The following is a 13423-nucleotide window of genomic DNA, read 5'->3' on the forward strand; positions in this document are numbered from 1 at the left end:
CAAGAAACAAAGAAAATCAATGACCGACCCTTTTGTGGAGAGGATCGCACGGATCCGGACCAACAAAGGGAAGAAAGTTTCAGACGGAATGGTTAAAATCAGGAGTCAGAAGTCCTCTGAAAGCCAAAAGGCAATGTTAGAAGTAGAGACTCTGCCCTGGATGAGAATCGGGCGGGACGAGGAACGGAAGGGAATGGGAACAGAAGATTGGCGAGTGAATCTACTCAGGTAGAACAAGGCCAAGATTTTTCCACTTCCAACGGGACTCTAGATCGAGAGGAGATGTCGGAACTGTCCGATATCTCGACTGAAAACGTGGCGACAACAAGATCACCCACTGATAACACCATGATGCATAGGGTGACCGAGAAAGCGGCGACGTCCTCCTCGTTTTCAGAACGAGTGAAGAACACTTTGGAAAATTCTTCCCATTAAGGTAGTGAAGCCATTTTTCTGATAACATTAACCCAACTTGGGAAAACTGGATCAATAGGTTAAGTTTTTATTCCTCTGAAAATCTAAAAAATTAATTCCACTTTCGAAACTAAAAATCATTCACGTTTTTTTTTGCGCCATTTTCACGTTCGTATTTGGAGAGTGCTAATTACGTAACTTTCAGCAGATGAATTTCAATTGAATTTCAAAAGAGCATATATACCTAAGTGCATCAATACCAGCGTGAACAGATTATAACTTTTTCTTCACAAATCTGCAAGACCTATATAAGAGTCTTCACTATGTTTTTCACTCTTAAAAACAAAACTAAGTACTACCTCAACTGAACTAAGAAGTAGTTTTATTTGAAGTTTAAAGATATTGAGCATGTCAGCATGAATTGAAGTGTAAGAAACTAAATTGCAATTGATAGAAATTTGTAGGAAACGTTGTTTACGGGAAAAAGTCTAGTTGCTCTCGCGAGTGAAATTAGACTTGTTTTCTTTTCATGGAACTTTACAAAATTTTAAAATAACCAGATTTTCCTGAAAACTAATTATATTTACAAAAACACAAAATCAAATGAATCAACATCAGATATTCTAACTATGCAACAAAAGCAAGCAATTACAATAAAACATTCACAAACAATTAGACGAATTAAATAATGATAACTTAAATTGCATTGAAAACTGAGACGTTTTATTAAAAACTAATTAACAAAAAATGTTAAAAACTCACCAGCTTCGTAATATGAACAGCGCAATATCCTCTGTACGCGACATTAGAGCTACTGTTACTCTCATTATTTTCTCCGTTGGCATTTCCTGGAGACAGACTGTTGTTGTTGTTGTTTACAAACTCCTCGAATAGGAAGCCTTTTTCCTGGGCACAGGTCACGTGAAATGCAGATTTACATCCCACTTTGGCACATGACATACACGCACCTATGGGTGAAATGTTACAATAGGTGGTACAATTATTACCTGTGTTTTATTGAAATACATGCCCAAAATGAGTCATTTTCTTTATAATTTTAACATGATTCAAAGGAGAAGACTGAACCATTCTTTTGCTCGAAGAAACCAAGTAGTCTAAAAAAATGCGATCTTATCTTTTCCAGATCATACAAATACACAGGTCCGGCTCCATTATTTTTTTGCGTCATATATCCCAGAAAGCTTGTATTTCCCTACTTGATTTGGTATTATAAACATAGCCAACAGACATTTGAAAAAGAACCAATGAACACAAGTAAACAGAAAAAAATCGATTTCTAGGATTGACACTTTTTGAGACAATTAAACCAATTTGAAAAACAATCAATAAGTAAAAGTGAAAACTAAATTCTGAAAACTAAATTCCATTTTAAATTCCATCGATCGTATTTTTCGTGGCTTTTACTCTTTTGCTGTTCGATACTGAAATTTGCCTTCCTTTTAACAAAAAAATGAACAGGACATAACAAGAAACAAACAGTCATTCAGCGAGGAAGCCTGAGCAAAATTTAAAACAGTTCCTGAAAAACCGAAAAAAAATAACGCGACCTATATAAGAGTCTTAACTATGTTCATCAATTCCTGAAAACGTAAGAAAAAATCGTGACCTTTTTTAAAACTTTATGGTTAAAACTAACCAACTATAAACCACCTATTATAACATATCACCGCACCTTGGCCTGCTAAATGATTCTGTTGTCTCTCTGTGCATATCGAACACGTCTGTTTGAATCTTTCTTTTGGGACATTTGTTACTATGATTGGCTCCAAAGCAGCCATATCTCCAAAACTGACTTCTTGGATGTACAGGGCACAGACTACGTGGGCCCAACCTGGAAAAAAAAACAAATTGTTTACTTTATAAACACCAGGAAATCTGAAATTAAACCAAAGAAACACAAGAGATTTGCTTAGAAAAAAAAGAGATAAAACATAAGGCAAAAACATTAACACACAGAGGCGAAGCAGAGCTTCGCGCCACTTGCGATGCATTACAAACATGAAAAGAGACAAAAAAAAATGGAAAAAATGAGAATATAATCTTATGAGAATATAAAAAATGAGAATAGAGTCATATAATCTTTCATATGTCTCGATAGAAGTTCATTTCAGGCAAACATTCCAGACACTTAAACTTTAAATCAGCAACAACGGAACAAATTTTACGAAAAGAAATACAGACGACAATCTTTGAGCAGACAAATTGAGCCTAAAAATGATCTTATAAAAAATTAAGTCTAAAGTCCCACCTTAGATAAATGGAAAACACTTCAATTTGCAACTACAATGAAAGTTGTTTACAGCAAAAAAACAGAGATGTGGCAACTAAGCCAACAACCTTTGATCTGAAACCAACTGAACCAAAATTTTTCTAATTAATTTTTCAAGTTCCATTGAAACTAGAATGAACAGCACTTGCATATGAGAACGTTAAAAAAATTTGCATGCAGTGAAAAAAAAATAATGATGTGGTAAGTAAGCCGACAATCTTCAAGCAGACATCAACTGAAACGAAAAAAAAAGATTTTATGAATTTTTTTTAAAATCTTTCAAGTCCCCTTGAACTTAGAATGAACAACACTTGCACTTACAACTATAATGAAAATTGTCTACAGCACAAACCAAATCCGTTGTTAAATTTGAGTTTTCAAGAAATTGAGCATGTCAGTCACTTGCATAGTCAGCTGCATAATCAGCAAGTGATTCAACTGATTTTGTCAAACTAGTTGTTAACTAGAAAAAACTATATATTCCAAGTTTGATTCCCTTAAAGCTGTTTGAATTTCAAGAACATTCATGACTGGCACTTTTTCTTTAAAAATAAACCAAATTGAGAAAACTGGATCAATTGTAAAAAAAATTATTCGCCGAGAAATCTGAAATTAAAATCCAACTTCGAAAAACTTGGAAACTTAACAAAGGAAATGACCTGAACTTAAAAATAAATCGAAGCTCAAGCCGCGAAAAAAGTAAATTTGTGCTTGAACGAACTTTAAGACTTTTCATGAAAAAAAAGTAAAAAAGATCATCGCTGCCTGTACAAGGCAACTTCCCAAATAACATAACTCCCAAATGGCATAATTAGGAAACTTTTCCCATATGACATAATTCATTGTAATTCAAACGGTTTCTAACGATCTCAAATTCTAACAATTTGTCAGGAACAAAAATATGTGAAATTTGGAATTAATAGCTTCCAAACAAATGGTCAGCGACTTATGCTTTTGATAAAAACTCTACAATTTTTTCAAGATAAATATCAATCAGCATTTGAAGTGAAAACTTGACCATGTTCGCACATCACGAAAAGTTTACTTCGATTTTTTAAATGCAACTGTTGCATGAAATTTACACCATTTGGGAATTTTTTCATTTTTATGCCATTTGGGAATTATGCAATTTAAGATGTAATCCTATATAAGAGTCTGACCTACGAACAACGACTCTTAAAACATTACTCGCTTTACACTAGAAAAGCACGCCGTAGTTTCTTTCTAAAAACGGAAAATTGCATAAAAACTCTACGAAAAGCTAGCACGTTCAGCTCTTTGAAAGATAAAATTTAATTTAACGTTTATTGAGTTTTTTAAACGACTAGTTGAAAATTAGAAAATTAGTTTTCAAACACTTGAATACCAAAAACTTTCACTGCGCGCAATTAAAGACTATGCTTGAAACAGTCTGATTTCTTTAATTGAACATGACTCGTCTGCTAAATTTTAGCCCGGTCCAACGGGTTTGAAAAAAGTCATATTTCCGTATCTCTAAAAGAGTATAGCTGCTTTTCATTACGTCTTTGGAGCAGTTCAAAAATTTTTCTCAATTCCTGTATTTTTTTAATCTTCTAAAAGTAAATATAGGATGATTGTGTTCCTAAATTTACACCTTTGAGCAACAAACACGTGACATACTATTTCATCTTTACCCCTCAATTCGGGGACTATCTCTTTTTCCATCTTTCTGTATATTCATTTCTCTACTTAGTTAATCCTACCGAAAAAAGTAGAGTAAATAAACCAGCCGAATTAAAAACCAACCGAACATGCGCAGAGTATAAAAACCTGACAATTTACGAAAAAAAAGTATACAACCCAGACGAAAGTTACGTCATTTGAGCGAAATTTGCCTGACTTATAACTGTTAGAATTATTGCATAATTATTATATTACAGTTTCATATTTTCTGCTAGTTTATATGGTAGCTGGTTTATATTTCGGCTGTATTAGAAACCACCAAAAAACTACATGCACTTATTAAACGCCGTCAGCAAAATAAAAAAAAGCAACGCAGACCATTTTAAGTGCATTAAACAAAAATTGCGAGAAAAAAAACTTTTCCTATTTATTTCCAGCATTGCGCCAACATATGATATGTTAAGCTTACAGCAGTCGTCTAGCTCAAATGTGCCGCTTTTTCAATATAAACACTACTTAGTTTCTATGGCTGTTCTCTGATAACTAAACAAAGTACTTTTAGCTTTAACATCTAATAATCCATGGAAAACGGAAACTTGTTTTTTTTCTGCTTCCATATATTTCAATAAATTGACAATTTATAAAGACAGAAATTTCTCTAAAAGCCGACTAAAATCTACTTTTATTTGCGTTTAGCAGAAAAAAGGCGCCATATATCAAACAGAACTGCTTTTTCACAGCTACAAAATCACGAACAACAATTTGCACCAGTAAAAAAACGGTGCCAATTTTCTCCGCTTATGACACGTTTTGAGAGGTAGAAAAAAAAGATAACACACATTGAAATATGATAAGAAAGTGATTCTTCATATTTCACTAGAAGCCACTAGATTTTTTTGCGAACAAAGAATGAGTGAATTGCTGAAAATTAAGCTTTTCCGAAGCTTCTTAAATTTAATTGCATTTTTATCGTTCAGTTAGAAATTCAAATGTATATACTGACTAGTAGTAAAAATCAAAAATGGTAAAAAATACTTTAAACGTAGATACTATTTGAATGAACAATTAAGATTTCTTTGAAAAAACAGAGTCCATTATTCATTAGAAACCCACTAAATTGGGCCAATAACTTACTAAACATTATACCTTAAGCTAAACTGACAAAAATTTAGACTGACCTTTTTATAACCACCATTTTTAGCTATGAATCAATTTAAGATGCTGAGATGATTGCGAAAAAACTTCCAAAAAAAGTTTTACATCTCAAACAACGGCACAACTTGAACTCACCTCCTGTGTCTGTTGGTTTCAGAGCCCCCTCTCTGGAAGGGCAGAGACAGCATTTCTGAAGCACAAATAACACTGTTGAAACATTATTAATTTGGTGAATACTCTTCATTATACTCATTTCACGCAACAAAAACGGACACCAAAATTTTTCCACGTTTTTCGTTTAAATCAATTACGCAGTCATGGGAAGATGACACGCTATACTCTATTGGAGAAAAAAAAGTAAGCCATAATGTCAACAGATAACCTTCGATTTCGAGTGTTTCCCTCAAAACTTGCAATCGAGAACTTTTTTTCATTCTTTTTGCCTGATTAAACATCAACAAGAATACACAGGGGTTACCGATTGCTGTGCAATTAGCACTTAACCTTCAGACCACAATGATAATTCCAGCAACTCAAAAAGAAAAAAACTAGATACTAAAAAAATCAAAATTATCATTTTTGTGAGTCACTCGCACATTTCGTGTCATTTAGTCTAAAACTGAAAAAAAAACAGAAAATTTTTCACGACAGCGAGTCAAATTCTTAATCACACCACACTTGATCACCTAGGAGCTTGAGTTGACAAAAACTTGACGAAATTAAAAACAGGCTGCTCAATAGATCCTTCCTACGGACATTAGGTTTTTAATTTTTCGGATTTAGGATTTTTAGTTTTTCGGACATGGCTGTAGGATGTTTTAAAAAGCTGCAGTAGAATTTTCGATGCACAAAAAAATCACATTCTCTAAAAATTGAAGCAAAAGTAATCAATTTATTGCGTTTACTTAAAACTAGCGTGCAACACAACTCCGGCGCTTCTAACAGATAATTTGCTAATAATAATAACATGAAAATTGCTTTACTAAAAAAATAAGAAAACAACGAAATGTATGCAACCGTAACAATAGACGGGAACGTTTTTATTTCAAAAATTAGACGATAAAATTAATATCAACTCAAAAGTTCTTTTTAAATTGCAATGGTCAAATCCTCAATACTACTGGGTTTCAGATTTCTGTATTTTAACGGCGACAAAAAGCCCTAAAATGGCCGACAGCATAGAACTGCACTTTCCATATTTAAAAAAAAACTTTTGGAACAATTTCACTAGCAAAATCAGTCAATTCATAAATGAGATTCATGGTTTTGCTTAGTTATTTTTTTATCAATATTCCTTATGTATATCAATTGCTGCCATCCAACGTTTAATCCAGTGCATGTAATTTAGAAAAACCGACTCTTAGTTAAATTCTTTTTAAAAAAATTCTTGAAATATAATGAAAAACGTGAAATTTGAAAGCTTCAAAAAAAATTGAGCCATTAAATTAGGATGAAGGTTACGTCAGCAACTAAATGAAATAAGCTGACAGCACCCCATTAAATGATCGACAATTTCAAATTTCTCATCAATCCGAATTTTGAGAAGTTTATTAATAATCGGATTTCTATCGTTCAGTTAGAAATTTAAATGTATAAACTGACTAGTAGTAAAAATCAAAACTGGTAAAAAATACTTTAAACGTAGATACTATTTGAATGAACAATTAAGATTTCTTTGAAAAAAAACAGAGTCCATTATTCATTAGAAACCCACTAAAATGAGCCAATAACTTACTAAACATTATAGCTTAAGCTAGGCTGATTAAAATTTAGACTGACCGTTTTATAGCTACGAATCAATTTAAGATGCTGAGATGGTTGCCAAAAAACTTCCAAACAAAATTTTATACCTCAAATAACCACACAACTTGAACTCAACTCCTGTGTCTGTTGGACATAACCGACTCTGTTTGATTCTTTTTATGAAAATTCTTGAAATATAATGAAAAACGTGAAACTTGAAAGCTTCAAAAAAATTGGGCCAATTAGGATGAAAGTTACGTCTGCAACTAATTGGAATACGCTGACAGCACTCCATTAAATACTCGACAATTTCAAACTTCTCATCATTCCGAATTTTGAGAAGTTTATTAATTATAGAATTTCATGAAAATTTCGCAAAAAAAAAAACATGAAAAACGTCAGATCTCGGAAATTAAAAGCATTTGAGTAACCAAAATCGGAGACAAACTTTGCAACCCCTGAGAGTACTCTCCGAGTACCTAAAAACATGGTTGGACACTTCAAATTCTGTTTAGTATATTAAATGATTTCTTTTTGAAATTTTTCTGAAAACTTTAGAAAAAAAACGTCATATCTGGGAACATTTGGAGGTAAATTTTGCAAACCCTAAGATTACCCTGACAATACCCAACTACAGGGCTGTGAAAATCAAACTTAGTGGAGTTTATTAAATCTACGTTTTCTGAAAAGTTCGAAAAAAGAATCATAAAAAACGTCATATCTCGGAAACTAAAAGCACTCGCGCATTCACATTTGGAGGCAAGACATGCGACCCATGAGAGTACCCTGAGTCTCATTTCGAAAAGAAAAGGATTCGCAGACAATATTGCGACCCCTGGGAGAAAACTTACAACATCTCACTATCGACTAGTTACTATATACTAGGTGAAATAAACACTGAGTTCAAACTGGAAAAGCGAAAAAATTCTTTAGCATTGCAATATACGATATAGCTTAAATTGAAAAAACTTTTTCGTTAAACATGCCCGAATGATAAGTTGAAAAAAGCTTTTAAATGGTTAGACAGTGAAGCTCGCATTTAAATATATACTAGAAAAGAAGTTAAAACATGGTCTTGAATTTTCTTCTGGTACCTCCTTTGGTACAATTTCATGAGAGCCATTTCTGGCTGACCAACCCGGAAACATTTGTTAAGCACCCTTTGACACCAATATCAATTGATTTCTAGGCGGGAGCGCGCGCTAGAAGAAACGCCTCCTAAAACGGCCTATATGTACCATCACTCTAAATTACTCAAACAAACTATAGCTGCGAAAAGTTTTTTCAGTTGAGCTCAATTTGTCTGGTATGATGTCCATTTTTGGGAAAACATTTGAAGCTACAATGTAACAACAACCCATTTTGACCAGTTTTTATCGCATGACTCAATTCAAACGGCAAAAAAAATAAATCGGAGATATTGAACTCCTCTCATTAGATGAACAAAATTCGCAAAATTTTTATTAGGAATATAGCATTAAGTACATTTTTACTTAATTTCACCGTTTGATTAATTTTGGACACCATTTCACAAAATTTCATATGCTCGTCAAATCAAACAAGATGAGGTCATTCATATGATAATATTATTGGCGGCAACTTTTTAAGCCAAAAAAAAGAGGCCGAAAAAAATTCAAAAAAAATTTAGAGCCAAAAAAAATTATTAAGTCCCCCTCAATCTCAAAAACACACACGTACACTTCAGATAAAATTTTGGCCAAAACCTACCAAGCAGAAAGAAAGAACAGCAAAAAAACAGCCGAAAAAAATTGATGTTATGAGAAAAATTGAACTATAACTTCCATTAAGATTCTTAGCATTTTGTGCATTTATTAGCTCAAATTAAAATTTGTAGCTCAAAATCAGGTCACTATGCCGATAAAAGATAAGCCGAAACCATTTGGGCAGCATAAAGCTTTTGAGCGAAAAAAAACAACAAAAAAGAAAATATACGAAGTCAAGGTTACTAAAACTACAAACAGCGCAAGTAAATTGCGAACACTAAATGCAACTACTGTAAATTGCGAACAGCAAAAACTCAGTTTGTCTCGAATGGTGTTCACTTCGAGGAATACACTTCAAAAATCACAATTATTAGCTAGAATAAACATTGAAACGCAAAATACGAGGTCAATAATATTTGGCACATATGTTCAGCCAAACAATGTCATTAAAAATTTGCCTTAAATAAAAATTTGACTTAAACTTTTGAGTCTCTTCGAAGCTTATATACGCAAGGGAAACTTTAATTCCCCTTTCAAATGACGTAAATTCAGGTCATTAAACAGATATATTATATTTCATAGCCGTTCAAGCCGAATAAACCTTCTATATAAATAAAGAGTTGTTAAATTTACAAACAAAAAACTAATTTCGAAAAGATTGGGTATTTTGAATATATACATTTTCACAATAACTCTGTTGGTTGACAAAATATCAGACTTAAGGAAACAGGTGAAAAAACAATTCAGTGATTTTTAAACAAGTTGTTTACATACAAAAAGCTACACTGAAGAAAAAATTAAACACCTCAGCAATTAGAAAAACGCTTTTATAAACTTAATTGATTATGTAATTACGATCTTAGTTTTTTTCTCAGATGATATTCGCCCAATTTAGAAATAGGTCACTTAAAAACTGATTGTCTGTTACTGATATTGGTGAAACCAATTTTTTTTTCAGAAAATTGCAAATATGGGGAAAATATTCTACATTTTCATGCACAAACTTTATAACTTGAATAACAAATTTCAAATTTAATAAATTGCACATCTGGTGTTCAAATATTCAAACTTTGGTATTTAAAATGCGATCAAACAACTATTTTTGTTTAAAAAAACTGGTGTTTTCACAGGCAGAAAACCAAGTTTCCGAAAGAAAAACTAAAACGGTCCCATAAATTTTTTTGTGCGTTACTTTCTTTCTCAAGTATATTGGTCGTACGGTAGGACAGTTGAGAGGCTTTTAATTTAAAAACGCTGGCTAATCACATGCGCAATTACCAATGCCTTTTCGTCTTTTGCGGTGTTGCTAAATGTAATGGTTAATTAGGCATTGTTCGACATTAAGTGACTTCAAAATATGTCAAGGAGTTTGTCAATATGTATCAAACTTAAGTAAAGCTTAAAACTTGGGAGGATGAATCTGATCCGCTTGTCCCTGGGCCATTTTATTTTGCACGTTTGTAAAAATTGCATAAAAAACCATTTTTTAATGAACAGTATGGTGCCTTTAAAAGCATCTATTTCATTTTTGCAAAAAATTTGAACACTTTTTAAGATCGGTTGACAGCGAACGTGGTTGAATTTGTCAAACGTTAACAAAACTTTCGATCCAAATTATTTCCTGTATCTTTTGATTAAAAATGTGGTGACCATGGCTTTCTAAAAATCAAACGGCGACCCCCAAAAAAGATCTTTTGTCTATTTTTGTTTTTTTTTGCGCTCTTTAAATCATGTTCACTATTTGTTTTCAATCAAACCGATTAAATCTTTTGTCATTAAGGATAATGATCGTCTCCCAGAAAACTTTCTGTCGTGATTTAGGATGCAAGCTACCAGTAAAAATAATAAAACTGAACTCACCTTGTAAATGTCTTTCTTCATAATCAGTCAATCAATTGGAGCAAGTTTGCATTGAATATTCGGCAGAAATCGTAAATTAAAAGTTGATTTGACTCAACGTGGAAAGAAAGTCATCAAAATTTTGATCAACACAATTTCTTTCTTGCATTCAAATAAAGCATGGAGCAATTTTTGATCACTTCTAGAATATGTATGAACTAATTTGACGTCAAATTAGAACATGTTTTTCTATTCATGAAAGCAAAATGTTCAGTTTTACTTCAAAATCTGTTCAACCAACTCTAATTTAAAAGATCGACTGAATTTCTTACGAAAGTCTTCAAAGTGTAAATGCAACACTTATGTTAGACAGACAGTTATAGTATAAATTGTTGTAAAATGTAGATAACAAATACAGTCGAAATAACTGTTAGAAAAGGAATAAGGCAGGTAAAGGGAAATAATAATAAGTTCTCGAACGAATAAAGGAGTAAATTGTCTGGGGATTCCACAGCAGTTGCCTACTACAGCATAAAAGCGGGAGGTCTGCAAATAACACAATGTTAGGAAATTCTGCTTTCTTTACGTTGTAATATAAAACAATTTTGTCTTGATCCAATTCCAATATGAATTACATTTCTGTAGCTCAACTCTCATTTAAATACAGGATTTGAGTTCGAAGGAATTCTGTAAACAAATTGAAACAAACACGAAAGTAATGACCAGAAGTTTTAATGGAAATAGGTAAAAAACAAAACCAGGAACCAAGGAGCCTGGATTTTCTTAAGAAATGTTTAATGAAAGCTAAAAACTGGGAATAGAGAGTTCAAAATGAATTGAAATCAGGGTTTGCGGTCACCTCGAACATTTGATATTTGTTTCAATATTTAACAATTCTATGGATATTCAAACTCCAATGAGTAAAATATAGTAGTAAAACTAGCGTATGAATTCAAACAAGCTTTGCGTTTGTCTAAATGTTAATGTTGCCGATACATTTACGAAAATCAAGTAAAGCAACGAAAATAATTCAGTTTCACTAAGTTCAGATCCAAGCCATTTAACAATACCAACTTTGAGCTCACGATTAAATTTTGCCGTACAATTTAGAATTCACGTCGTGTAATAAGTAATCGAAGAATTTAGCAAAGAAAGAAAATGGTTAACCGTCAGTGGATAAATACTACAAACCGTTCGTTGCTTTAAACAATCAGTCTATTTTTGTTCATATTGTACTCACGTAAAAAACATTCGCTAGCAATAACGAAGAGTTGTATGTAAATTCTTGGTAACAGCTGAAAAAAAAAGAAAAATTAAGACTAAAAACATTCGACTCAGTATGCGGCACAATTTGGTTCTTGTGTTACAGTACAATTTAGTCTCAGTTTTCAATGCATTTACAACAACAGTATATGAAAATATGTATACCACAACGCACGTAATTTAACATTTCAGAGCCCAAAACACACTACAATTCACGTGCGTTAAAAAACGCGCGACTTTTTTTTCATTTCTTAAATAGTAAAACTGAATATAACTCCGTTGCAACGAGAACGCACAAGTACAATAAGTGTATAGAATTGAAAAAGCAAGCACGACATGCAAGGATGGCACAAAATGAAATTCTAATTTAGCTGAAGGATTTATTTTTACTTTACTTACGTTGCTCCAATTCCCTTCTTTTACCTATACACTGATGAATTCTCATCCACGTTTGCAGAGAAAAGCAAATCACTTTTTATAGAAATAGAGATCAGTGAATAAGGTGGAAGGAAATACTATGGAGTGCGGTCAAAATTTAGACAACCTTAATTTCATACCGGTTAAAAAGCAGACAATACTATACTATTAACTTATAAGAATCGAGAACAGAAAGCAGACTTAACAAATAAATATTCAAAAAAAATTTACTACCTAAGTTTGCTCCCTGTTACCGATTCTGATTGGTTGATATAGTAGTCGACTTTATCAGGTGTCTACTTTATGAGTTGTCTTCTTTTTGCTTCGTAGCCAAATACTATTACATGTATACAATCCCGTGCCGCGTACATCTTCGCTTCTGACTTGACCAACCATTTTACCTTTATTTCTATAACCAGGGAAGAGCACAAGCACTTTATTGTTTTCTCTGTTTTGTTCGATTTTTAAGGGATATGCAATGCTAGACCGGATATAGCTGTTCATAGGTAGCAAACACTACTACTTTAAGGTATAATGTGAGCATCGCCAAAATACGGTTGCAAAAATGTTAAAGAACAAGGGCACCAAAAAGTAAAAAGGGATATTTTTGAACACTTTAACTTTATAAGAACAAATATCTCGTTAAAGCTCTTAGAATAAATATATCACGTTAAGAAACACTGTTTAATTGGCCTTCAAGAATATCACATTTACAGAAAACTGGAACAATTGATTTTTTTATTGTGCTGGAAATTCAGAGCATAGCCAATCGATTGGAAAAAAGTAATGAATGCAAGTAAACATAAAAAAGTGACTTTCTTGAAAAAATCTCAACAAGGGAAAGTTCTAAGAACAAAATTGATGCCTTTCATGCTATTTGAATTCCTAGAACAAATTATAATTGGCGCTTTTTTTGATAACATGAACCCAACTT

At 32.6% G+C, this 13423-nt stretch overlaps 1 protein-coding gene across 1 annotated transcript; it reads right to left on the reverse strand.

Moving 5' to 3' along the window:
- Positions 1–1164: 1164 nt before the first annotated feature.
- LOC134853672 (protein AF-10-like) lies at positions 1165–12580 on the reverse strand. The gene is made up of 4 exons (XM_063869682.1): positions 10831–12580; positions 5639–5693; positions 2108–2266; positions 1165–1382 (listed from the first exon to the last, which is right to left on the reverse strand). The coding sequence occupies exons 1-4, from the start codon at positions 10849–10851 to the stop codon at positions 1165–1167; spliced, it is 453 nt and encodes a 150-aa protein (XP_063725752.1). The 5' UTR covers positions 10852–12580.
- Positions 12581–13423: the final 843 nt, after the last annotated feature.

The sequence above is a fragment of the Symsagittifera roscoffensis genome, chromosome 8 (genome assembly GCF_963678635.1).
Source record: "Symsagittifera roscoffensis chromosome 8, txSymRosc1.1, whole genome shotgun sequence".
In the NCBI taxonomy this organism is placed as follows: Eukaryota; Metazoa; Xenacoelomorpha; order Acoela; family Convolutidae; genus Symsagittifera; species Symsagittifera roscoffensis.

Excerpts from the sequence above, each read along its gene's own strand:
- LOC134853672 (XM_063869682.1), bottom strand. The coding sequence starts at position 10,851 with ATGAAGAAAGACATTTACAAG. Across the intron at positions 2,267-5,638 it reads GAAACCAACAGACACAGGAG|GTTGGGCCCACGTAGTCTGT; the intron begins GTGAGTTCAAGT and ends TTTTTTTTCCAG. Across the intron at positions 1,383-2,107 it reads GAATCATTTAGCAGGCCAAG|GTGCGTGTATGTCATGTGCC; the intron begins GTGCGGTGATAT and ends TTTCACCCATAG.